Source organism: Lepidochelys kempii, chromosome 1 (assembly GCF_965140285.1).
Source record: "Lepidochelys kempii isolate rLepKem1 chromosome 1, rLepKem1.hap1, whole genome shotgun sequence".
Taxonomy (NCBI): Eukaryota; Metazoa; Chordata; order Testudines; family Cheloniidae; genus Lepidochelys; species Lepidochelys kempii.
In genome coordinates this window covers 10,843,100-10,866,386 of record NC_136380.1, presented here as the reverse complement: position 1 = coordinate 10,866,386, position 23,287 = coordinate 10,843,100, and the positions used below count along the sequence as shown (strand labels likewise).

Genomic DNA, 23,287 nt, shown 5'->3' with positions numbered 1-23,287 from the left:
TACTGTTGCTCAAGGAGGCCTTGGCTGCTAAGCCATCCAGTTCCAGGCATTCATCAGAAAGGAAAAATAAGAGGCCTGACTCAGTTCTAGTAGCTTCCTCTAGCAAGACTGAGTTCTACATCATTGGAATCTTTGTCGATGCTCATTTCCAATTCTTCAGCTAAAGCTGCCAGGGCTTCAAAGGCACTGGAAATAGAAAAGGGTTGTTGACCTGTCAGGGAACCTAAAGACATACTGATTCCAGCTGTATCAGTTCCAAAGAAGCAGAAGCTGAGGAAGAACAGGGGCACTGTTAGCAGTGCTAGATCTCACTAGTCAGACTTATCAGATCTGTCTGATACAAACATAACCTTTATGGTTCTGACTTTGAAGTTCAAATCAGTTCCGGGTTCTATTTCAAAGCCCAGTATTATGTAGCTGAGTGTTTTCCTGGATCCAGTATTTTCCAGGCCCATTTTCTGCTCCAGTTCCTAGACCATCATCAGGCCAAAGAGGATATCAACAGTAGTGACTGATGTCTATTTTCCTCCACGTGAGCGGTCCTCAGATCTGACCAACAGAAACTTGGCAAAGGAGAAGAGGGAGTCATCTTCAATTCCAAGGTCTGCTTTGTCATCATCTGAAAAGAGGAGCAGAGTATAGTAGGCTTTCTCCAGATCCTTCTATACCTCCTCCTAAGACTCCGATGGGATCTCTAGGTAGATCTTTCTCACACTTTATTTCTCTTCACCCTCCAGTTGCTATGTTTTCTCCAGTGACATCCATACCACATCCAAGGTCGGATCTGTCCTTAGAGCAGGATAGAGGAGGACTCAAGAGACCTGCTTCATCCTAGGTTATGCTACCCTATCTGTTTGCTCCTCCTCTCATGGGTATGTTTCCAGATCCCAACTACTGGAGACACTGGCAACCATAGTCTTCATGGCCCTAGAGTTTCACCACAACAATTTTTGAGGGAGGATAGAGAAGTGAACTGTGAAGTATAATCTATTAAGTATAATCTGGTGGCCCAACAGTCCTCAGATCTAGTTCCTCCAGATCCGTTGGTAGTTCAGATAGTATTGCCTGATACTCTTTCTGAAGAACAGGATGAGGAGCTGAGTCCTCTTTTTCAACAGGAGGAAATGGATACTGATTCTGATCTCGATTTGTCACCTAACAAGCATGTGGGCATGACTTGGGCATCCTCCCTTTCTGAGAATGTTTGGAATTCCATTAACTTGTGCTTCTTCTTCGAGGAGCATCCGTGTGGCTGCTCCATTTTAGTTGTCTTGGCGCCCTGCGCTTCTAATCAGAGATTTGAAGTAGCAATGCCCCAGATGACCGTGCACACGTGGCAGCCATCTCGCACCACTCCGAGCGGTTATCCCGCGTGCGCAGCCAACCATCCCCCAGTTCCTTCTCTACTGCCTTTGGCTTCAGTCGGAATGACAGCAGCACCCTCACAGCTTTAGTTATTTCTATTATTTCAGTTCTTTCCCAGCTAGTACCTCTCTCCCTTAATTTCTTCTTTAATTTTCTTTTACAATTAAAAAAAATCATTTTCCTAGTCCTCCTCTTTCTCCTGCCTCAGATGGGAAACTTCCAGTGACAGAAGAGGCATAAGAACGGGATTATTCCTATTCTTCCTTTCAAAATAGCCTCTCAGAGATGCCTGGTTCTTCAGACATTATCTCACTTGAGGACTGTCTATACCAGTCTCTGACAGCCACGTGCACTGTGTCCGTTGCCTGGGGGAAGACACACATATTTCAAAAGTGTCCCTACTGCAAAACAATGACAGCTAGGACAAGGAAGACTAGGGATCTCCAGTTGAAACTCCTGATGATGGAGAAATCCCTCAGACTAGCCTCCGACCCAGAGTCTGGGACACCTGGTCAATGGTCTCCAACAGATGCCTCAGACATGGGACCCTCTTCTAAAACATCTACTGAGGACTCTGTTCCTAAAAAAAGCAGTCTCACTCTTCACCGTAGTGAGATTTGCCTCAGAAAAAGACATCTCCGACCACAAAGTCTGCCCCAGTACCGACAGCACCGGACCATGAGGCACCGGGAACATCCGATACTGAGACGTTCCGAGGAGCTAAAGACCTGGTGTGTGTCATGGAGGTACACATACCAAAGTCAAGACTCCTAGCTCAGCACCGGTGGAGCCAAAGAAAACCCAGACTCTGATGGCACCCCAGCGAGACTGGGACCAAGCCTGGCTATTACCCCCACTGGCTCAGCCCCTCCCCTTGCCAGCGATGAGGAGGAGGAAGAGGAGGCAGGGATGTACACCCCTCACCATTCCTCACCCAAACCTAGACCCTCGAAGCACCAAACATCTCTGGATGGAAGAGGCTGGGAGGTTCCACAATGGGTGCCACCCCCATTGCTCTCCCACCAAACTTGACATACTCAGACCCACGGGCATTTTACAGGGCACAGAACTTCAGGCTCCCCAACCCACCCAGGTCCAGAACAATGTGATCACCTTTGTCGCCTGCCCCAGCTTCCTCAGAAACACTGGAGGAACAAGTTGAAGAACCTGAGGATGTGGCTGCAGGCAATAGCCTCCTACCTACCCATACCCTACCTACTAGCCAAATACATGCACAACATGTTTTCTCAGATGGCAACCTTTATTGAACATCTTCCAGAAGACAAAAAGAAGCAATATAAGGCCAACATTGCAGAAGGTTCCCTCATTGCTAGAACAGCCCTGCAGGATTCTCTTGATTCTGCTGACACAACAGCATGATCCATTGCTACGTCCGTAGTCACGCATAGGATTTTCTGGCTCCATCTTTACAGGTTTCCCAGGGAAGTTCAAGCAACCATAGAGGACCTACCTTTTGAAGGCCAAAAATTTTTTGCAGAGAGCATGGACGTCTCCTTGCACACGTTGAAGGACTCTCAGGCAACATTAAAGACACTCGGAATCTATGTCCCTGCAAACAAAAAGAAACAAGGCAGATTCTATAATCAATGGTTCCGAACTGCCCAATACACCCAACCTCAAAGACACTACAACCAGCACCACAAACCGAGGCAGATGATGCCGACAACCACAAGATCAGTCATCTATGTCTCAGCCATCCACTTTGAGGCAAACATTTTGAAGTGTTGGTTGAAGACATGAGAACCCCACATTCTCCAATCCCAGAATTATGGCCAATCTTCAGCCCATTTGAGGACCGCCTGTTACCATTCTACCCAGTCTGGAAAGCCATCACCATGAACAAATGGGTTCTGGAAATTATCCAGAAGGGCTACTCCATCCCTTTTATCTCTATTCCACCTATCCACCCCGCTTCCCCATCCCTCCTCAGGGACCCCTCTCATGTGCACCTGCTAGAGAAGGAAGTAAATTATCTCCTACAATTAGGTGCGGTGGAACCTATGCCAGCTCAACACAGGGGCAGAAGATTCAGATTACTTATTTATTTAGATTTATTCAGATTACTTTCTCACTTGGAAGAAAACAGGTGGATGGAGGTCCATTCTGGACTTGGGAAAACTAAACGAGTTTGAGAGAACACAATGTTTCAAGATGGTGACTCTAGCAACTATAATTCTGGCATTGGAGAAAGGAATTTGGCTCTTGGCCCTTGACGTACAGGATGCTTACTTTCATGTTACCATTCACTTGGCACTCAGGCGGTTCCTGCAATTAACTCTAGGGAACCTGCATTACCAGTACAGAGTGTTCCCCTTCAGCCTGTCCACTGCCCAAGGGTGTTTTCCAAGGTTCTCGCCATCGCAGCAGCACACCTTCGCAGGCAGGGTGTGATCATCTTTCCCTACCTAGATGACTGCCTTCTAAAAGCACCAACACATCAGGCAGCAATCGATGCCACTCACACCACTATAACCCTGTTTACGGACCTAGGGTTACAAATCTACCTTCAAAAATCCACTTTGATGCCCACCCAACAGTTAGACTTTATAGGGGCACACCTCGACTGCCTCACAGCAACAGCACAGCTACCCCAACAACGCCTTCTTACTTTAACAAATCTAATTACAACAGTAAGAGACAGCCCACAAACGTACACCAGAACGTGCCTACAACTCGTGGTGCACATGGCGGCTACAACGTTTGTCGTGAAACATGCCAGGCTCCATGTGAGATGCCTACAGGCCTGACTCCACACAGGCACTCAGTAAACAGACATCTTACAATGCCCAGCAGTCTAAAAGACTCGTTCACATGGTGGACACAACATACAAACATTTGCCCAAGTGTTCCCTTCCGACAAAAACTTCCAACTGTAACAATCACCACAGACTCCACTCTGGTGGGATGGGGGGCACACTTGTGTGACAATACCATCCAAGGTTGCTGGTCCCTAGCAGAATCTAATCTCCACATAAATCTACTGGTGCTAAGGGCAATCTGAAACACCTGCTAGCACTTTCTCCCTCTGATCCGGAACAGGACTGTCCAGATTCTTACGGACAACTTGACCACTATGTTTTATGTAAATCACCAAGAAGGGGCCCAATCTTATCCCCACTGTGCAGAAGCAGTCCACCTCTGGCAGTGGTGCATCTCCAACAACATAGACATCATAGCATCCTATCTGCCCAGATGCCAGAATGCAACAGCAGACCACCTAAGCAGGAACTTTTCACTAACCCACAAGTGGGAGATGGATCCCTGAATAATAAAAACTATATTGAGACAATGGGGATTCCCCTCAATAGATCTCTTCGCAATGGCATACAATGCCAAGTGCCCAAAATACTGCTCTCAGGCCAGACTGGGGCATGACTCTCTGGGAGACACCTTCCTTGTGAAATGGGAGGCCCCACTGCTGTATGCCTTCCCCCCAGTCCCTCTTTGAAATCAGCTGTGCAAGAAAACATCCATCCAGTATTTGACATCTTTGGAGCTACCTTCACAAACAGGCCACTCCCTATTTTGGATGGTCTTTTGCAACCTGCTAAAGTATTTTGGTCAACTCCTACTTCTTGTCAGTTTTTGTCCAAGAAAGTGAACAAATTGTATCAGGTTCTCAGGAAGGTTTCTCTTATTTTCTTACCCATCCTATACCAAATTTTCTGGTGGTGGCAGTTGCCAATAACATGTTTAGATCTAGCCATGCTCTCTCTACCTCTGTGGATAGAGAGGAGAGAAAGATTGATGCAGTTGGGAGAGAAGTTCTCGTCCTTTTCTGTGGAAATTAGAGTGGCTAATTAACAGGTAGTGATGGCCTATTACCATTTCCATTTGAAGAAAAGAATGGCATACTTTGTTAGGGTTGCCAGAGGATAAAAGAAGACTAACTAATGCTATTCTGACAGAAGAACAAAACAAGGCAAAGATCTCAGGGCATCATTTGATGCTTCAGATTCTTCTGCCAGAGCTTTGGCATCTGCAGTCTGCTTGTGGTGGTATGCTTGGCTCTGTCATCTTCTTTGGCTGAGGACACTAAAGTTAAAATGGAAGCCCTCCACTTTGAGAGTCTGTTCAGCTTCTCTGGGTCTCTATCCCTCAACCAGAAAGAGACCTTCTACTTGTTCTTTTCTATACCAGCGGCAGTATTTCCCTCAGTCTTCTACTTATTTTTCCTTTAATCAGAGGCAACAGAAACCTGTCTTCATTTCATAGCCAGCATAAAAAGAGGTCTTTCAGTTCTAGACCTCAGGTGATGCAACTAGCTCCTCTTCTTCAACTTCAGAAAACATCAGACCTCAGATTTGATGTGAGGATTGAGAGTCATTGACCAATCAGCAAGGATCAGTCCCCTCTTCTGTTTGGGGACAGGATAGCCCAATGCATTAACAAATAGAGGCTGATTACATTGGATGTATGGATACTAGAGAATATAGAGACAGGCTATGCCATTCAGTTAAAAAAACTGCCCCCTTTCAATTCCTCCACCCTTTCCTCTTGTGGGACCTAACTCACAAAATTATTTTACTAATGGAACATCACAAGCTGCTCTAGGTAGGAGCTGTAGAGGCTGTATCTGAACATCTCTTCCTGAAACAGAAAAAAAGATGGGGTTCTTGGTCTGATTTTAGATTTCAGAAAATTGAACAAGTACATGTGGAAATTCTGGTTTCATTTTTTAACCCTGGCCTCCATACTTTCCTCACTTACATTGATACCACCAATCCTGATTTCAAGAATGCTTATTTTCATTTTTACATCTGACCCAGTCATTGAAAATACCTGCATTTTGCTGTGGCAAGGTCCCATTTCCAGTATAAGGTACTCCTTTTAAGCCTATCATCTTCACTAAGAGTCTTTTCAAAGTGTATTTCTGTCTTACCCTGTTTTCTCAGATGTGCTGCTATTTTTGTTTACTCATATTTGAACTATCGGTTACTGAAAAGTGCTACACATGAGGATCTGTCACTCCACATCAAAGTTACAATCTCTGTCCTTTTGGATCTGGGTTTGCTTCTCAATGGCAAGAAGTCAAATATCTGTCCAACTCAGAGAATCCCTTTTATAGGTTCTATACTGGACTCAGTAGAAGGAAGAGCTTTTCCTCCAGAAGACAGTCTATAACAAGTGATTCTGCAAAATTGAGTCTGTCAATACTGGATCCTCTTTCTCATTCTCATGAGTTTGATGGCAACTTCCACTTATGTAATCCCCTTTGCTCATCTCAGAATGCACCCAGTGCAGCATTGGATGTTCCCAGTTTGCACATGCAGTCGGGACAGTCTTCATATATTTGTCACCATTCTTTGGGATGTTCTGGATTCATTGATGTGGAGGACAAAGAGATCAAATATTCTCAGAGGGCGTCCTATTCATTCACCCTTCACTGTTGGTTACAATAAGATCAAATACATCCGGTACTGGATGGGGAGCCCCTTTAATTCAGTTTACAATCCAGGGTCACTGGACTTTTCAAGAAAAGAACTTTCACATCAGTGTCTTGGAAGTAAGAACCATCCATTTGGGTCTCAGTTCGTTTCTCCCCCATGTACAAGAGAGTGTGGTACATGTGGCAATGGACAATACAACTACTATGTATGTGAACAGACGGGGGGACATCATTCCTTCCAGTTATGTGCTAAAGCAGTCAGAGTATGGGATTGATGCATCCTTCAGGAGATCTATCCAGTGGCCCTACATTTAGCCTGGGAAAACAATGTGCTAGCAGACTGTCTCAACAGGGACAGTTCTTAGATTCATGAGTGGTCCCTGAAGGATTGAGTAGGTAGCTTTCTATTGTATTTAAAGTAAATGTATTGTTGATTACTACACAACCTTGGGTTCGTCTTCAAGCTCAACAGAGTGAAATTGCATCTGGTGCTTTTCTCAAATTTGGAGGCTCTAGGAACACATGAAGTCCAAGGGTAATGACCACAGACACACAAGTACAAAGCCTCATTTTAAGAGATGATACAAGCAAGCTGCAGATTCTTAAGGGGCAATTTGCACTTGCTTACAGCTTGGAATCCCCATGTGTTCCATTCACAGGCTAAAAATCCCTGTAGCTGGGGTCCAGCACTTCCCCTCAGTTCAGTCTTTGTTCGTCAGTTGTTTCCAGGAGTCATCTTGTGTGAGGAGTGAAGAACACCAGATGATGTCACTCCCCGCCTTATATAGCTTTTGCATATGGCGGGAACCCTTTGTTTCAAAGCTTAGTTCCCAGACCGGTCTGTGGAAAAACAGATGGAGTCTAGAGACATGTGGTTACATTGAATGTCTTTGTAGAGTCATAGCAGCCATTACTCATAGGCTGTCAGTAGCATTCTCAAGAAGGCTTCCCAGGTGGGAGATAAGCTTCTGCTAAGGCCTATTGTTTTTTCCTAATAGCTCATTGCCCTGAATAGGCCCTTCCTCACCCAGCTATCTAGAATGAAAGCCTCTTGTCTAGTGGGCATTCTCCAGATGTAACTGCATTTTGAAATACAGATATTTAGTCAATATTCACAAATTCAGATACAAAAATGATATATGTATACAAACAGGATAATCATAGTCAGCAAGTAACATTTTCAATGACATCTCACATGACTTATCTTGCATAAAATACATTATAATTATGTCATAATCATATCATAATAATATCACTGTGAATAATATGGGGTGCAGTGTCACAGGATGTTTCCTGATGGGGTTTCCTGTGAAACCAGACCTTGGTTTTTTCCACTTTTACCCAACCAGGTAACCCTCTTTTATTTTGTCATTCTGACCACACCTAACATCTTATTCATATGCATGAAGATGTCAATCCTCTTTTCCTTTTTGGTACTTCCACACCCCATGAATATTGGGGTGCGGCATTGGGATGTGGTCAGGAGAGACATTCAAAGATGTTACAATCAGGTGTCTCATGGTCTTGGAAAATACATTGCAATGCATGTTTCCATAACATCGCATGTTTGCACATCTTATGCAGTAACCTTGTGACCTTGCTGGCATGGGGTTATTCCTAGGCCACCCACTCATGTCAAGCATTCTTAAGCCTGGCCTACTATGTCTAAGATAAAATCTTACAGGTGTCGGCCTATAGGCCAGTGGTGGGCCTCAGGGACGTGCTAGCTGCCGCTTCCCACAGCTCCCATTGGCTGGGAATGGCAAACGGCAGCCACTGGGAGCTGCGGGCAGCCATGCCTGTGGATGGTCAATGTAAACAAACTGTCTTGTGGCCCGCCAGAGGATTAGCTTGACGGGCCACGTGCAGCCCATGGGCCGCAGGTTGCCTTCCACTGCTATAGGCATTGTGTTTCAGCCATGCTTTACTTATATACCTAATACACACTCATCACTCCAGGAGGGTGGCCATAGGCTTGGTGGGGCCCCTCGCGAAGAGTGCCATGAGCTTCCGATACACCTTTTTTATAGAGGAGATGCCACTTGCTTCTCCGAGGCCATGCCACTGAGGAGTGCCACAGCCCTCCTTCATTGCAGCAGAACTCCTAAAGATCTTCACCCAGGTGGGCCTGCCCCGTGAGATTCTGACCAACCAGAACACGAATTTTATGTCCTGACTCCTTGGAGAGGTTTGTGGCCTCGTGGGAATCAAAAGACTCCGGACATCCATATATCGTCCGCAGACAGATGGTTTGATTGAGCAGTCCAACCCAATATTAAAAAGCATTCTCTGGAAGTTTCCACTGGAAGAACTTCACTGGTGGGAGCAGCTTCTTCTTCCCCATTACTCGCCATTTGGGAGGTGCTACAGGCCTTCACTAAATTTTCTCCATTTGAGCTGCTATGTAGCCGCCAGCTACGGGGATTGCTGGATCTCATGAGGGAGACATGAGAGCAGACACTGTCCCAGACCAAGGGTTTACTCCAATATGTAATACAGCTCCAAGAACTCCACATAAAACAGAGCCTCTGAGCTGTCCAAGGAGCCCAGATGAGAGGATATAATCAGGGCACACAAGTGCAGACCTTCGAACCAGGAGATCAGGTCCTTGTACTGCTCCCCTCCAAGGAGTCAAAATTGCTAGCTTGCTGGCAGGATCTGTATGAGATAATCTGCCAGACAGGCCTTGTCAACTGTGAGGTCCAACAGCCCAACTAGAAAAAGAAGTGCCAGATTTTCCACATTCATCTTCTGAAACCCTGGCACGAAAGAGAAGGGCTATTGATGATCCTCTACCCCCTGGAACACAAACTGGGGCCACAGGCCATCATGGAAACAGAACCGGAGACACCCCTGCTCAGGGATACACTTTTAGAGGACCATCTGAAGCAAGCCTGGTGTCTCACTGAGGCTTTGCCTAGGACTTTCACAGCCATGCTGGGGGAGACCACCCAGGTCTGCCACACCATCTGCACCAACCCCAGAGAGGTCATCCATGGAACAACCCAGCCGCTCTTGCGCGACTAGTAAGAAGTGGTGGAACAGGAGATCCAAGCTATGTTGGAACTTGGGGTCATCAAGCGATCCTCCAGAAGTGGCAGAGCCCTATTGTGCTTGTCCCCAAGCCGGACGGGACCTGGCAGTTCTGTATCAACTTCCGGAGGGTCAATGTAATTTTCCAATTCAACACATAACCAATGCCGCAGGTAGACCACCTGGGAGAGGCACAGTATATTACTACCCTTGATTTAGCAAAGTTACTTTAAGGTGAATAAATGTTCTTTCTCCCTCCACACAGCAATTCCTAGCCTCTCCTCCAGCAACTTCAACACACTTCCATTCAGTCCTCTCTCTCCTGCACAGATACGCATTTTACACACACACTGGTGCTGCTGACATCATGGCGATAGCTGGAGGCAGCCAGAGACATGAGTTCAGGCAGTTGCTCTGTAGTGTATGTATCACCCATGTGGCGCCTTGGCTGTTAGTGCCACTGCTTTAGAGAAGCGTTTTTCTGTCCATGGGGTGGTCACAGGGAGGGACCCTGTCTGGCCTATATACTCCTTCCATGCTTCCTGTGGATCCCAGTCTGCCCCCCAGAAGGTAGTTGGTGCAGAAGGCAGTGGCTCGCCTATTAGCATGTGACAGGAATGTTGTGTGATCTGTCCTAGGTATCTGTTCATTTGTGGCTGCAGTTCTGGATGTTGGGTATGACATTTAAAGCTCTGTCTAGCCTGGAATCCAGGTTTCGAGAGACTGCCTCTCTTACAGCGGCAGCTAACATTTGCTGGGGTGCTCTGGTTGAATTACCAGGGTTGGGAGAAGCAGAGCATTCTCATTTGAGAACACTTACATAGTTGTAGACTGTTGCCATTATCCCCCTTAGTTGTTGCTCAACCAAGCCTGTACCTCTGTTACTTTTTCCTTGTGAATCAAACCCTCAAGATCCCTGATAGTTTCGTTATTTTTTTTTCACTCCCCCTAATCTGTAAATATCCTTCTGTAACTGTAGTGCTGAACAATGAACTCAATTCCAGGTGTGGTCACTCTAAACCCATATGGAAAAGAAGTATTCTTTCCTTACTCCATGATCTGATGCTTGTGCGTACACAACCTGAAACTGCATTAGCTTTTTTTTGGTCAGCTATATTGCATCATAATTCATGTGCAATAAGCCAACCACACAGCATGCCCACGTGCTGCCAGCACATGGCATCCATGACTAGGGGGGACGCACAGCAGAAACAAGCATCAATGCTGGCACCTTTTCTGCAGACCAAACAAATGTGGAGGCCCTCTTTGCTAGTATTGTCAATGTACGTACGAGATAGCTGTATGTGTGTGTGAGGCATGTACACTTCATACAGGGACAAGCTTCTGTTTACACGGAAATGTTTGTTACAGTTGTATGAGTAAGTCCTAAGTGCAAACAAAGTGTAATGTTCTGTGTCTGTTTCTTTCCAAGTGTCCAATAGTGACATTGTCATCATCATGGGAATAGCAATTGGAAGCATACTTCTTCTTCTTCTGGTTCTCAGCTTTGCTGTGCATAAAAGAACTCAAATTGCTCGGGTCTTTAGCAGGTAAGTAAAATTCCATTCATATTTACACTATATGATAAGGTTATGACACTTACTTATTTCTAATCCCAGCTCCCCCAGTGTTACACTTGGCTGTAAACTTGCCAAGCATTGCTGGTCACCTGCAAAAGCACCTCTGTTACACTTCCTAACTGGTCCATTATTAGCCTAGGGTGCTGTCACAGACTGATGGGCTCCCCACTACTGGACACTCACCAGACTGCTGTGAGGTAATCTAATTTAGAGCCAGCTGGAAATTTTCTGCCAAAACTTAGTTTAGTCAGAAAATGCCAGTTAGGCAGATTAAAACGTTTCATCAAATCTAGTACAGATTCAATGAAACCTTCATCAATCACCATCTCCCCACAGTGCCAGGGGATGGGGAAGGACAGCACTGGTGTTCTTTACCTTCCCACCTTTCCCATAGCTCCAGAGGGACAGATAGTTTCTGCATCAGAAGCTCTGCCTCCCCACTTTCCCAACTGGCTCTAGGGGACAGACAGGCAGAGCACCACCTTACTTGCTCTGGGAACTTGAGGGGATTGGCAGGGAAACAGAGAGAAGGGGCTCTCTGCCTCTCCAGCAGCAGGGCTGGAGGCTTCTTGTCAATTTATTGTGAAATTGACTTGAACCTTCCTTGTGGGTAGCTGGGAAGCTAAGAAGTTATGTTTTGGTTGTCTCAAAGTGGAATTTTTCTTCCAAGTCCTTACTTCAATTTTTTTTTTTGTGGTTTTGACATTTTGTCCAGTTTTGGGATTAAATATTCTCAAAACCATGAAAGTTTTAACAGAAAGAGACTCCCTCACACACTTCCTCTTTTTGCCCACTTTTAATCCACAAATTGAATCCCATGTGCCTTTTGCTTGCTGGAACAGGGTTGAGTTAGGCACTGTTCCTGGCTTTGTGCCTCTGGCCACACACTCCTGGAGCAGACCTCAAGTAGGAGACCCCTCTTGGCAGCGGTGACCTCTGCAGTCTAAATGTCTAGGTCCTAAAACTAGTGCAGTGTCCCCAACAGCTTTAGCACATTCCCCAGATTCCCACTGAAGGTGTGAGCCTTCTGGTTTACAGTTTAACTTTTCAGGGGTACCTCTAGTGAAAGCCAAGAGACATACACAGACTTCCCATTAGTGATGGGCATGCTAGCTATATCTACTGCCTTTCTAGGTGCCAAATCTGTATTGGTTTTGGGAGCAGGTCTAGGAAGAACAGGTAGATGACACTTAGAGTGGGTACTCCCTGTGATCCTCATCAGACCCAGGCCTGCACAATCCCCACATATAACAGTCTTCGGTAACTGAAGTCCCTGTTGACTTTCACTGCAGCCTATTCTCCTGATAGGCCTTCTTGGGAAGAGACCATGGGAGACTCCTCTAAGGCTTCAAATAAGTTGTTTTCCAATTATCCTCTGAGAGTTGTCAGCACCAAGAGACCTAGATCACTTCAGAGAATTGATGCCCAAAAAAGAAGTGTTGTTGAGGCTCCAAGCTCCTTCAGTATTGAGTGCCCAGTGCCACCTAAAAAAAAGGCTTCCAGTAGCTCTAAGTCTCCTGGTACCCAATACTGCTGGGAACCACCAATTGACCCATGCCGTGTGTCCAGTACCAAAGAAACCATACAAGAGACACTCTGATGTTTCGAAAGTCTCAGTACTGACCTCTGCACCCTCCACACCATCCATGGCCTCTGAATCACAGACAACTACTGTGCAGTCGGAGCACCAGATGCCCCCAAAGACCAGAGTAGCACCGGTACTTACCCCGATTGGCTTAAACTCTAACTAGTCCCCCCTCTATTCAGCTGACCTCTGGTCCTGGAGGAGTTTAGCTTTCCTAAAGACCTCTTTGTCTCAGATGAACCTGACTCTCCACTGCACATAGGTACGCAGGGTCTTTTGGTATCCCACTTGTCCTCTATATTGTCTTTTTCCCTGGTACCAACATACCACCGTGTACTGAAAATACAATTCATGGGGCATACTTGGATTCACTGACAGCCAGGGTCTACCTCCCCACCGACAGATTCATAACATTAGCATATCTAGTCAGGACCATTCAGGGGAGTCCATGAACTGCAGTAAGGAATTGTGTACAGCTCCTGGGTCATATGGAAGCCTGCACCTTCGTGACTGATCATGCAAAACTATGCATCCGCTGCTTCCAGAGCTGGCTCAGAATGGCCTGTTTTCTGAGCAGGCAAGTCATGTTTTCCCTCCCCATGAAGAACTCCCTAGACTGGTAAAAAAATCAATTCAATGTCTGTGCTGGTATTCTTTTCATTCTCCCACCTCCAACAACAACCTTCACAAAGGATACATCTCTCTTGAGATAGGGAGCTCACCTCAATACTCTCACAACTCAGGGTAGATGGTCACCTCAGGAAACCAATCTCCACATCTACCTTTTGGAAATTAGGGCTGTCAGGAATGCTTGCCTTCATTTCTCGCCTCTCAATGGGGCAAATCAGTTAGATCATGATGGCCAATATGGCCTGCATATTCTACATCCATAAACAGGAAGGAATAATTACTCAAAAATGTTCCAGTATCTGAGATATTGTAGGGCTGCTACATGGGCTCCATTACATACATTTTCTAAGCACTATGCCTTGATCCATGCCACCTGATCCAAGGCGGCACTCAGTAATGAGGTACTATTGTCAGTTCTGCGCTTAGTTCTAAAGCTCCCTCCTCCTTCTAGGGATACAGCTCAGGAGCCACCCAAAGTGGAGCACCTATAGAGACACTACGTGAAGAAGAGGTTTCTCAACTTATGCCATAACTGCAGTTCTTCGAGATGTGTCCCCCTGTGGGTGCTCCACTATTTTCCCTTCTCCTCTACTTCAGACTGTTCTCAGTAGGATGTTTGGATGGAGAAGGAACAGAATGCAGTTCTCCCGTACAGCTCTATATATCCTCAGTGTGCAGCACAAGAGTGCATAGTATGCACACGCAGGCTGAATGGACACTGCTAATGGAAAATCTCCGATTAAGGGCTCAAGAGGCGTATGCGCACCTGAAATGGACTAACCTATTCTTCTGCAGGAGGTAGTCACTCCTCAAAACAGGAGCAAAAGAACTAGCACCTTCAGCAAGAAAGGGAAAGGGGTTTATTCAAGGTACTTCCTTGTCCTAAAAAGACAGGGACCCATCTTGGGCTGCAAGGAACTGAACAAATTTATCTGCAAGCTGAAGTTCAGAATGGTGACCTTGTTGCATATTATGCCTTCTCTAAATCCAGGAAATTGGTTCATGGTCCTTGATCCATGGTCCTTGATCCATGGTCCTTGATCTTAGAGACGTCTACTTCCATGTGAATACTCAACCAGCACACATGAGATTCCTAAGGTTCATGGCCAGCCAGCAACACTACCAGTATCGGGTCCTTCCCTTTGGACTCTTGGCAGTACTGAGAGTTTTCATTGAGGTATTGTAGGTGTGGAAGTTTATTTTAATCAACACGGATGGTGATGTACCTTTACTTGGACAATTGGCTTTTAAAGAGACAATCTTACCAGGAAACACAGGAAGCAACCACCATGCTTCTAGACCTGGTCAGAAGGCTCAGTCTCAAGACGAACCTGGGAAAGTCCACCTGCAGCATGCAGATAATTTATCAGAATGTGGGTGGACAGTGTGAGGACAAGGGCATACTTATAGATTCATAGATTCATAAATTCCAAAGCCAGAAGAGACCATTTTGATCATCTAGTCTGACCTCATCCATAATACAGGCCATAGAACTTCCCCAAAATAATTCCTAGAGCAGATCTTTTAGAAAAACATACAATCTTGATTTTAAAATTGCCAGTGATGGAGAATTCATTGTGACCCTTGATAAATTGTTCCAATGGTTAATTACCTTCACAGTTAAAAATGTATGCCTTATTTCCACTCTAAATTTGTCTAGCTCTGACTTCCAGCCATTGGATCCTGTTACACCTTTTTGTGCTAGATTTAAGAGCTCGTTATTAAATATTTGTTCCCCTTGTAGATACTTATACATTGAAATCAACTCACCATGTTACCTTCTCTTTGTTAAACTAAATAGTTTGAACTTCGAGTCTATCACTGAGACATATTTTTCTAATCCTTTAATCATTCTCTTGGTTCTTCTCTGAACCCTCTCCAATTTATCAATAGCCTTCTTAAATTGTGGGTACCAGAACTGGACATAGTATTCCAGCAGCAGAAGAAGAAAAATAATCTCTCTACTCTTACTCAAGATTCCCCTGTTTATGTATTCCAGGATCCCATTAGCACTTTTTGGCCACAGCATTACACAGGGAGCTTATGTTTATCTGATTATACACCATGACCCCCAAATCTTTCTCATAGATTCATAGACTCATAGATATTAAGGTAAGAAGGGACCATTATGATCCTCTAGTCTGACCTCCTGCACAACGCAGGCCACAGAATCTCACCCACCCACTCCTGCAATAAACCTCTTACCTATGTCTGAGCTATTGAAGTCCTCAAATCATAGTTTAAAGACTTCAAGATGCTGAGAATCCTCCAGGAAGTGACCCGTTACCCAAGTTACAGAGGAAGGCAAAAAACCCCCAGGGCCTCTTCCAATCTGCCCTGGAGGAAAATTTCTCCCGACCCCAAATATGGTGATCAGCTGAACCCTGAGCATGTGGGCAAGATTCACCAGCCAGATACCCAGGAAAGAATTCTCTGTAGTAACTCAGATCCCACCCCATCTAACATCCAATCACACGCCATTGGGCCTATTTACCACTAATAGTCAAAGATCAATTAATTGCCAAAATCATGTTATCCCATCATACCATCTCCTCCCTAAACTTGTTGAGTTTAATCTTGAAGCCAGATAGTCTTTTGCCCCCACTGCTTCCCTTGGAAGGCTATTCCAGAACTTCACTCCTCTGATGGTTAGAAACCTTCGTCTAATTTCAAGTCTAAACTCCCCGATGGCCAGTTTATATCCATTTGTTCTTGTGTCCACATTGGTACTGAGCTTAAATAATTCTTCTCCCTCTCCGGTATTTATCCCTATCATATCTCCCCTCAACCTTCTGTTGGTTAGGCTAAACAAGCCAAGCTCCTTGAGTCTTCTTTCATAAGGCAGGTTTTCCATTCCTCGGATCATCCTAGTAGCCCTTCTCTGTACCTGTTCCAGTTTGAATTCATCCTTCTTAAACATGGGAGACCAGAACTGCACACAGTATTCCAGATGAGGTCTCACCAGTGCCTTGTATAACGGTATTAACACCGCCTTATCTCGCTTGACGCATCCCAAGACCGCATTAGCTTTTTTCAAGGCCATATCACATTGATGACTCATAGTCATCCTGTGGTCAACCAATACTCCAAGGTCCTTCTCCGTTACTTCTAATTGATGCGTCCCCAGCTTATAACTAAAATTCTTGTTATTAATCCCTAAATGCATGACCTTACACTTCTCACTATTAAATTTCATCCTATTACTATTACTCCAGTTTACAAGGTCATCCAGATCCTCCTGTATGATATCCCGGTCCTTCTCTAAATTGGCAATACGTCCCAGCTTTGTATCATCCGCAAACTTTATTAGCACATTCCCACTTTTTGTGCCGAGGTCAGTAATAAAAAGATTAAATAAGATTGGTCCCAAAACCGATCCCTGAGGAATTCCACTGGTAACCTCCCTCCAGCCTGACAGTCCATCTTTCAGTGTGAGCCGCTGTAGTCTCCCCTTAACCAATTCCTTATCCACCTTTCAATTTTCATATTGATCCCCATCTTTTCCAATTTAACTAATAATTCCCCATGTGGCACCGTATCAAATGCCTTACTGAAATCTAGGTAAATTAGATCCACTGCGTTTCCTGTGTCTAAAAAATCTGTTACTTTCTCAAAGAAGGAGATCAGGTTGGTTTGACATGATCTACCTTTTGTAAAACCATGTTGTATTTTGTCCCATTTACCGTTGACCTCAATGTCCTTAACTACCTTCTCCTTCAAATTTTTTTCCAAGACCTTGATACTACAGATGTCAAACTAACAGGCCTGTAGTTACCTGGATCACTTTTTTTCCTTTCTTAAAAATAGGAACTATGTTCACAATTCTTCATATCAGCCGCTCCATTATCATGCCTGGGATCAACATCAAGTTGACAGGCCTATAATTAAGCCTGTCCTGTTCACCCTTTTTTAAAATTGGCACATTTGCTTTCTTTCAGTATTCTGCAACTTCCCCAGTGCTCCAAAACGTATTAAGAATCAACATTAACAAACCTGCAAGCTCCTCAGCTAGCTCTTTTAGAACTCTTGGACAGAAGTTAGCTGGACCTGCTAATTTTAAAATGGCTTACTTTAGTAGCTTCAGTTTAACATCTTCCATAGATAGTAGTGGAATGGAAAGAGGTTGTTATCACTGTAGCGAGGTGGAGTGGCCTCCTTCTGATACAGACAGGGAGGAACCACTCCCCACCTCCTGGTGGAGCCAGGCCAGGCCCACCTCTTGCACTAGAAGCAGAGGGGAGGAACAGGAAGTATAAGAGGCAGATCCTCCAGCTCAGTTGAGGGAGAGCCAGCAAAAGAGTCAGGCGCTGCTGCCTTGCTGTTTGCCCATGAACTAGGGACTGAGCTGTGTCAACCCGTCTCTGGAGGAATATCCAGGGGAGCTGCCACCTGGCAAATATCTGGAGGAGCTGCCACTCGGTGAATACCACGAGGAGCTGCTGGAACTGCTGGCTGCCAAGTACCTCGAGGACCCATGAGCGATAAAGCCCTGTGACCAAGTAGGGACAGAAAGTAGCCCAGGGAAGCCAGACACTAGTCTGGTTGTGTTTGCTGAAGCCACAGTCAGCGTTTTTCAGCAGGATCCCAGTTGACCAAGTGGTGGGATTCCCCACCACTGTTAGGCCCTGGGTTGGGACCTGGTGGATTAGGCTGCCAACCCCATCCTTGGGATGGCAGCCTACCCACCTTAGGTCGGATAGCCTGCATTTGTTTGCTGTCTTCCCCAGTCAGAGAGCTGGGCGATAGACTGCTTCTGCTGTGTCCATCCAGGCATCTGGAGCCTGACTGTCTGCCATCTGCTATAGACTGTTTTTGCTCTGCCCCACCAAGAGGACATGAGCCTGACTACTTAGTATTGCTTGGCCCTGCCCAGAGGGCTGAGCCTGGATGTGTTTGCTGCCTGCCCTAGCCAGCGGGCTGGCTATAGACTCTTTACTAATATAGAGTGCTAATCCCCTGTTGATCGGCCCTTAGCCATTAGATGGTGTAGCGAGGCAGAGGGCCTTCCTCTGATGCAAACAAGGAGGAACGACTCCAAGCTTCTAAAATCACCATATGATGATACTGTAGATGTTTTTACCTAAATATAGAACAGAGATAATTTTTGCATATCTGCCTTTTCTGTCTTATTATTGATAATCTACCATTTCCATCTAGTAATAGACCAATACCATTTTCAGAATTATTTTTGTTCCAACTGTATTTAAAAAACTCTTTCTTATGGTCTTTGCCCCTGCTGGTCATAGATTTTTGCTTGTGTCCCTTTGCTTCCCTTATCAATTTTCAAATATTCCTAACTTCTGATTTATATTCTTTACTCTCAACTTCCGCTTTCTTCCATTTGTTATATATTATTTTGTTATTTATTACAGCTGTTTTCACTTCCTCTCTAAATTAGAGTGGATTTTTTAACCAGCACTGCCTTCTTCCTTTATTGTGACTTTTGGGGCATCTAGTAAGGTATTCTTAAATGGTTCCCAATTATCAGTCACATTTTTCTGATTAAATTCTTCCATCCAGCTGATTTGGCTCATAATTGTTTTCAGATTTGTGAATTGGCTCTATTAAAGCACCATGTGTCTATATTACTGATCTGACTTTATTCTGCTTTCATATTATAAATGGGATCAAGTCATGATCTTGTACCTCACCTGCCATTATTTTTTAGTTCTGTGATTAGTTCCTCTTTAGTTGTTAGGACAAGGTCTAATATAAAATTCCCCAATGTTAGCTGCAACACTTTTTGAGTTAGGAAATTGTCATTGATTATGTTTAGAAATTCGAAGAATGTTTTAATACTGGCAGCATGAGAATTCTACCATATGTCACACAGAAGATCACTTCCTCTCTATTGTCAGACTCAGACAGGAAATCTGGATGACCCTCAGAATGTCAGTGTGATGCTGCCTGGCCCTTTTAGGTGCTTGCAGTGGTATGACCTATGTTGACCCTGTTTCCAAGGCTCCAGATGAGATGGGTACAAGTTTTGTTATGGACTGTATACATGCCAAGCAAACATGGTCTCTATTTATTAGTCATAGTCCCCAAGAGGATCTTAGCCTCCCATATTTTGTGGGAGGACAGAGGAAACGGTGTGTGTGTTGGGGAGATGTGCCTTACAGAAGTCTCTGGATATTACATCATGAAGACTCCAAATGGGTTTCTGGTACATTCTAAAGAGACTAGCTTCGCTGGTCATCAGAGTGCACTTATTTTACTTTGTTCAGGACCTATTATAATAGCATCATGACTGCAGATGTAATAAGAAACTTGTGTGTGAGTGTAGGAGTATCTTACCTGCTCTAGCATTGGGTGCTTCAGCTGCCGCAGTTTCCCTTCTGCCTCCAGTCTTCCACAGCTGGTAGGCTGCTCTGCTGCTTTAAGTGGGTTTATTGGCATTTTTCCCTCTGGCCAAACCTAAATTTAGCATCAATCCACTTTCAGGGATCAAAGGTTATACCAAGTGCTATGGAAAACCTGGAGTGAGGAATTCCAGAGAGATGGAGGCTGGCAGGAGCCAACATTTGCACACTGATGCCAGTTACTTAAGGTGAAAGAGCAACCCATCCAGCTAGACTGGTTTAATCTGAAATGCAGAAACATGATTAATTAACATTCTTTCATGTAACACAGCTGGTTTGATAGATGTTAGAAGCATCTTCTCAAAACCATGCATAATAATTACAGTTTCAGCTTGTTCACAAACTGAATTGTCTAAACAGCATGTGGTTTGTATTGTAGGCCCTCCAGAAAAAGACAGACAGCAGAAGGTAGATCTGATGCTGCAGACACAGTAAGTGTTTTTCACATAGCTCACTTCAGTTACTCTTTAATATGCGAAGAGCACATGAGCATTTTCTAGTCTGGAAGATCAAAATTTCTCTTCTTTTTTTCAATTTGAAAAATGATCATGGAGAGCTGAAAATAATAAAGCCAGAATATGAGTATTGCAACTGCTACAGATAAGGTTCCCAAAGCCATTCCATCTTAATCTTTTATTTTTAGCTCCTTGTAGCTTTCCAAAACATTCACATTTGGGGGTGAATTTTTTGAACCCCATGGGTTGCTTTTATTTTGGTTGGTTAGGTTTTGTTTTGTTTTTTTGATTAAGCAAAAAAGTCATTGAGCTATTTTACAAACAAGGAGATTTGGAAACACATTTTCCCAATGCAAAAAAAAATCTGCAAGCTTTCTCTCAGTTATAGCACAGGAACATTTTGGGATAGCAACTTGATATTTGGCAGGAAAAAAGCCCTCTTTATACATCCCAGGACTGTATTATCCATTTTGGCCACACGTTTAGCTAATTATCCACGAGGACCACCATATCTTCTTCAGAATCACTGCTTCTCAGGATAGAGTCCCCCATTCTGTAAATATAGCCTACATTCTTTGTTTCTAGATATATACATCTATATTTAGCAATATTAAAAATGCATATTGTTTACTTGTGCCCATCTTACCAAATGGCCCAGATCATTCTGTATCAGTGACCTGTCCTCTTTGTTATTTACTATTCCCCCAATGTTTTGTTTGATCTGTAAACTTTATCAGTGATGATTTTATGTTTTCTTCCAGATCATTAATAAAAATGTTAAATTAGAGCCAAGAACTGATCCATGTGGGACCCACTAGAAACACACCCAGGCCCGCTGAAAGCAATTCTGGGTGCCAGGGCCAGGGCCAACCCTGAGGGGAAGGGTTCTGGGGCAGAAGTGACGATTTGTCACTTCCGGGATGCCGTTACTTCCCATATCGACTGCACCGGCCCACACGGGGCCCCCAAAGCGCTGGACTCGGAGCAGTCCAGCGCGCCTGTAGGAGCCCTGCAGCCCAGCCGGGCAACTTAAAAGGGCCCGGGACTCCCGGCTACCACCGCCACTACCACAGCAGTGGTGGCAGCCAGGGCCCCCTGGGCCCTTTTAAATCTCCCAGGCCCCTGGGCAATTGCCCCTTGCCCTCCCCCGTCGGCGGGCCTGAACACACCCATCTGATGATTCCCCATTTACAATTACTTTGAGACCTAATAATTAGGCATCTTTTAATCCATTTAATATGTGTCATGTTGATTTTATATCTTTCTAGATTTTAAATCAAAATAGCCACATTTTGGGGCACCTGTACTTCCCACTCATGGTCTAGCAACAGCACCCATTGTAGGCTCCTGGCTTTTCATCCGTCATCTCTCTTGGACATAGACCTACATCTCTTTCTCCTGAACAGGGTTTTCTCAAGCTGCACTGTTCCCTGCCTATACTGTGAGTTTCCCAGCAAGCCAGAGGGCCTAAACTGACCTGTGTCTGCACTTTGTTTTCTCCTCAGAGGCTATGAACAGTTGTAATTGCCCACAGTTCTAAGTTACCACACAGCCCTTTCTAAGCAAGCACATTATTCTTAAGGTGAAAGCATTAAAAACAGATTAAAATACAAGAATTTACACGCATGCTAAAAAGCTTACCAGATGTCACCCCACTCCAACTCCACCCCAATGGCAGCTATCAGTTCTTCCAAACCTTCCCCACACCCACTGGGGACAAAAGGTCCTGTTCATTTTCTGGATCAGAAAGAAGGCCCTGAGTGAATTTAAACACAGGCTATTTATCCAAAAGTCCTTTCTTTGTCTGTTGGCTTCTGGATAATCCAGTTTGAACTAGTATATGTAAGCATCACCCAGGGAGGTGTACTTCTCTGGAAGTGTTACAATCTGAGTGAATTTACCTAATCACCCATCTTCCTCTCTACCCCCCATTTTTCTTAATTCCAGGAGGAACTGTAGTTACCTTTCCCATGGTATTACTTATAGTCCCTGTTCCACAATGGTACATACACTTAATGCAGTAAGATCTTCCAAAGATAGTGCAGGACATTGCCATATTTGTTACAAAAATATCATGTGGTACCAGATCAAATGCCTTACAGAAGTCTCTGGATATTGCATCAACACTATTAGATTTATCCATCATGTTTACTGTTTTTAAATATTGGCATAACATTAGCTTTCTTCCAGTCTTCTGGAATTTCCTCTGTGTTCCAAGACTTATTGGAAATCAACATTAATGGTCCAGCAAGCTCCTCACCCAGCTCTTTTAAAATTCTTGGGTGCAAGTTATCCAGACCTGCTTGTTTAAAAATATCTAACTGTTGAGTAGCTGCTGTTTAACATCCTTCTGAGATACAGTGGAGTGCAAGGAGTATTTCCTTTGAAATGACTACATCATCTGTTTTATTTTTACCCGAGTATACAACAGAAATATTTATGAACACTTCTACCTTTTTCTGCATTATTATTGATAGTTCTACCATTTCATCTAGTAATGAACCAATGTGATGATTAACATTATTTTTGTTGCTAATATACTTTAAAAACTCCTTCTCATTGTCCTTAACTCTGCTGGCCATGTATTTCTAATTGTGTCCCTTTGCTTCCATTATCAATTTTCAATTTCTAGCTTCTGATTTATATTCATTACTTTCAACTTCTCTTATATTATTTTTCACAGCTGCCTTCACTTCCCCTCGAAGCAAGATTGTTTTTTTTAACCAATACAGTCTTCTTCGTTGTTTGTGAGCTTGTGGCTTTTGGGACATTTAGTAAAGTGTTCTTTAACAGTTCCCAATTATCATTCACATTTTTCTGATTACATTCTTCCTCCCAACTGCTTTGGCTTATAATTGTTTTCAGCT

The 23,287-nt window shown here is 44.3% G+C and overlaps 1 protein-coding gene across 1 annotated transcript in view; it reads left to right on the top strand.

The window, feature by feature from the left end:
• LOC140899613 (disintegrin and metalloproteinase domain-containing protein 29) overlaps nucleotides 1-23,287 on the top strand; it is a 56,566-nt gene that overhangs the window by 26,121 nt on the left and 7,158 nt on the right. Inside the window, exons 4-5 of the mRNA XM_073315539.1 lie at nucleotides 11,241-11,358; nucleotides 20,345-20,396. Coding sequence (XP_073171640.1) covers nucleotides 11,241-11,358; nucleotides 20,345-20,396 — 170 coding nt within the window. The remainder of the gene's footprint in view (nucleotides 1-11,240; nucleotides 11,359-20,344; nucleotides 20,397-23,287) is intronic.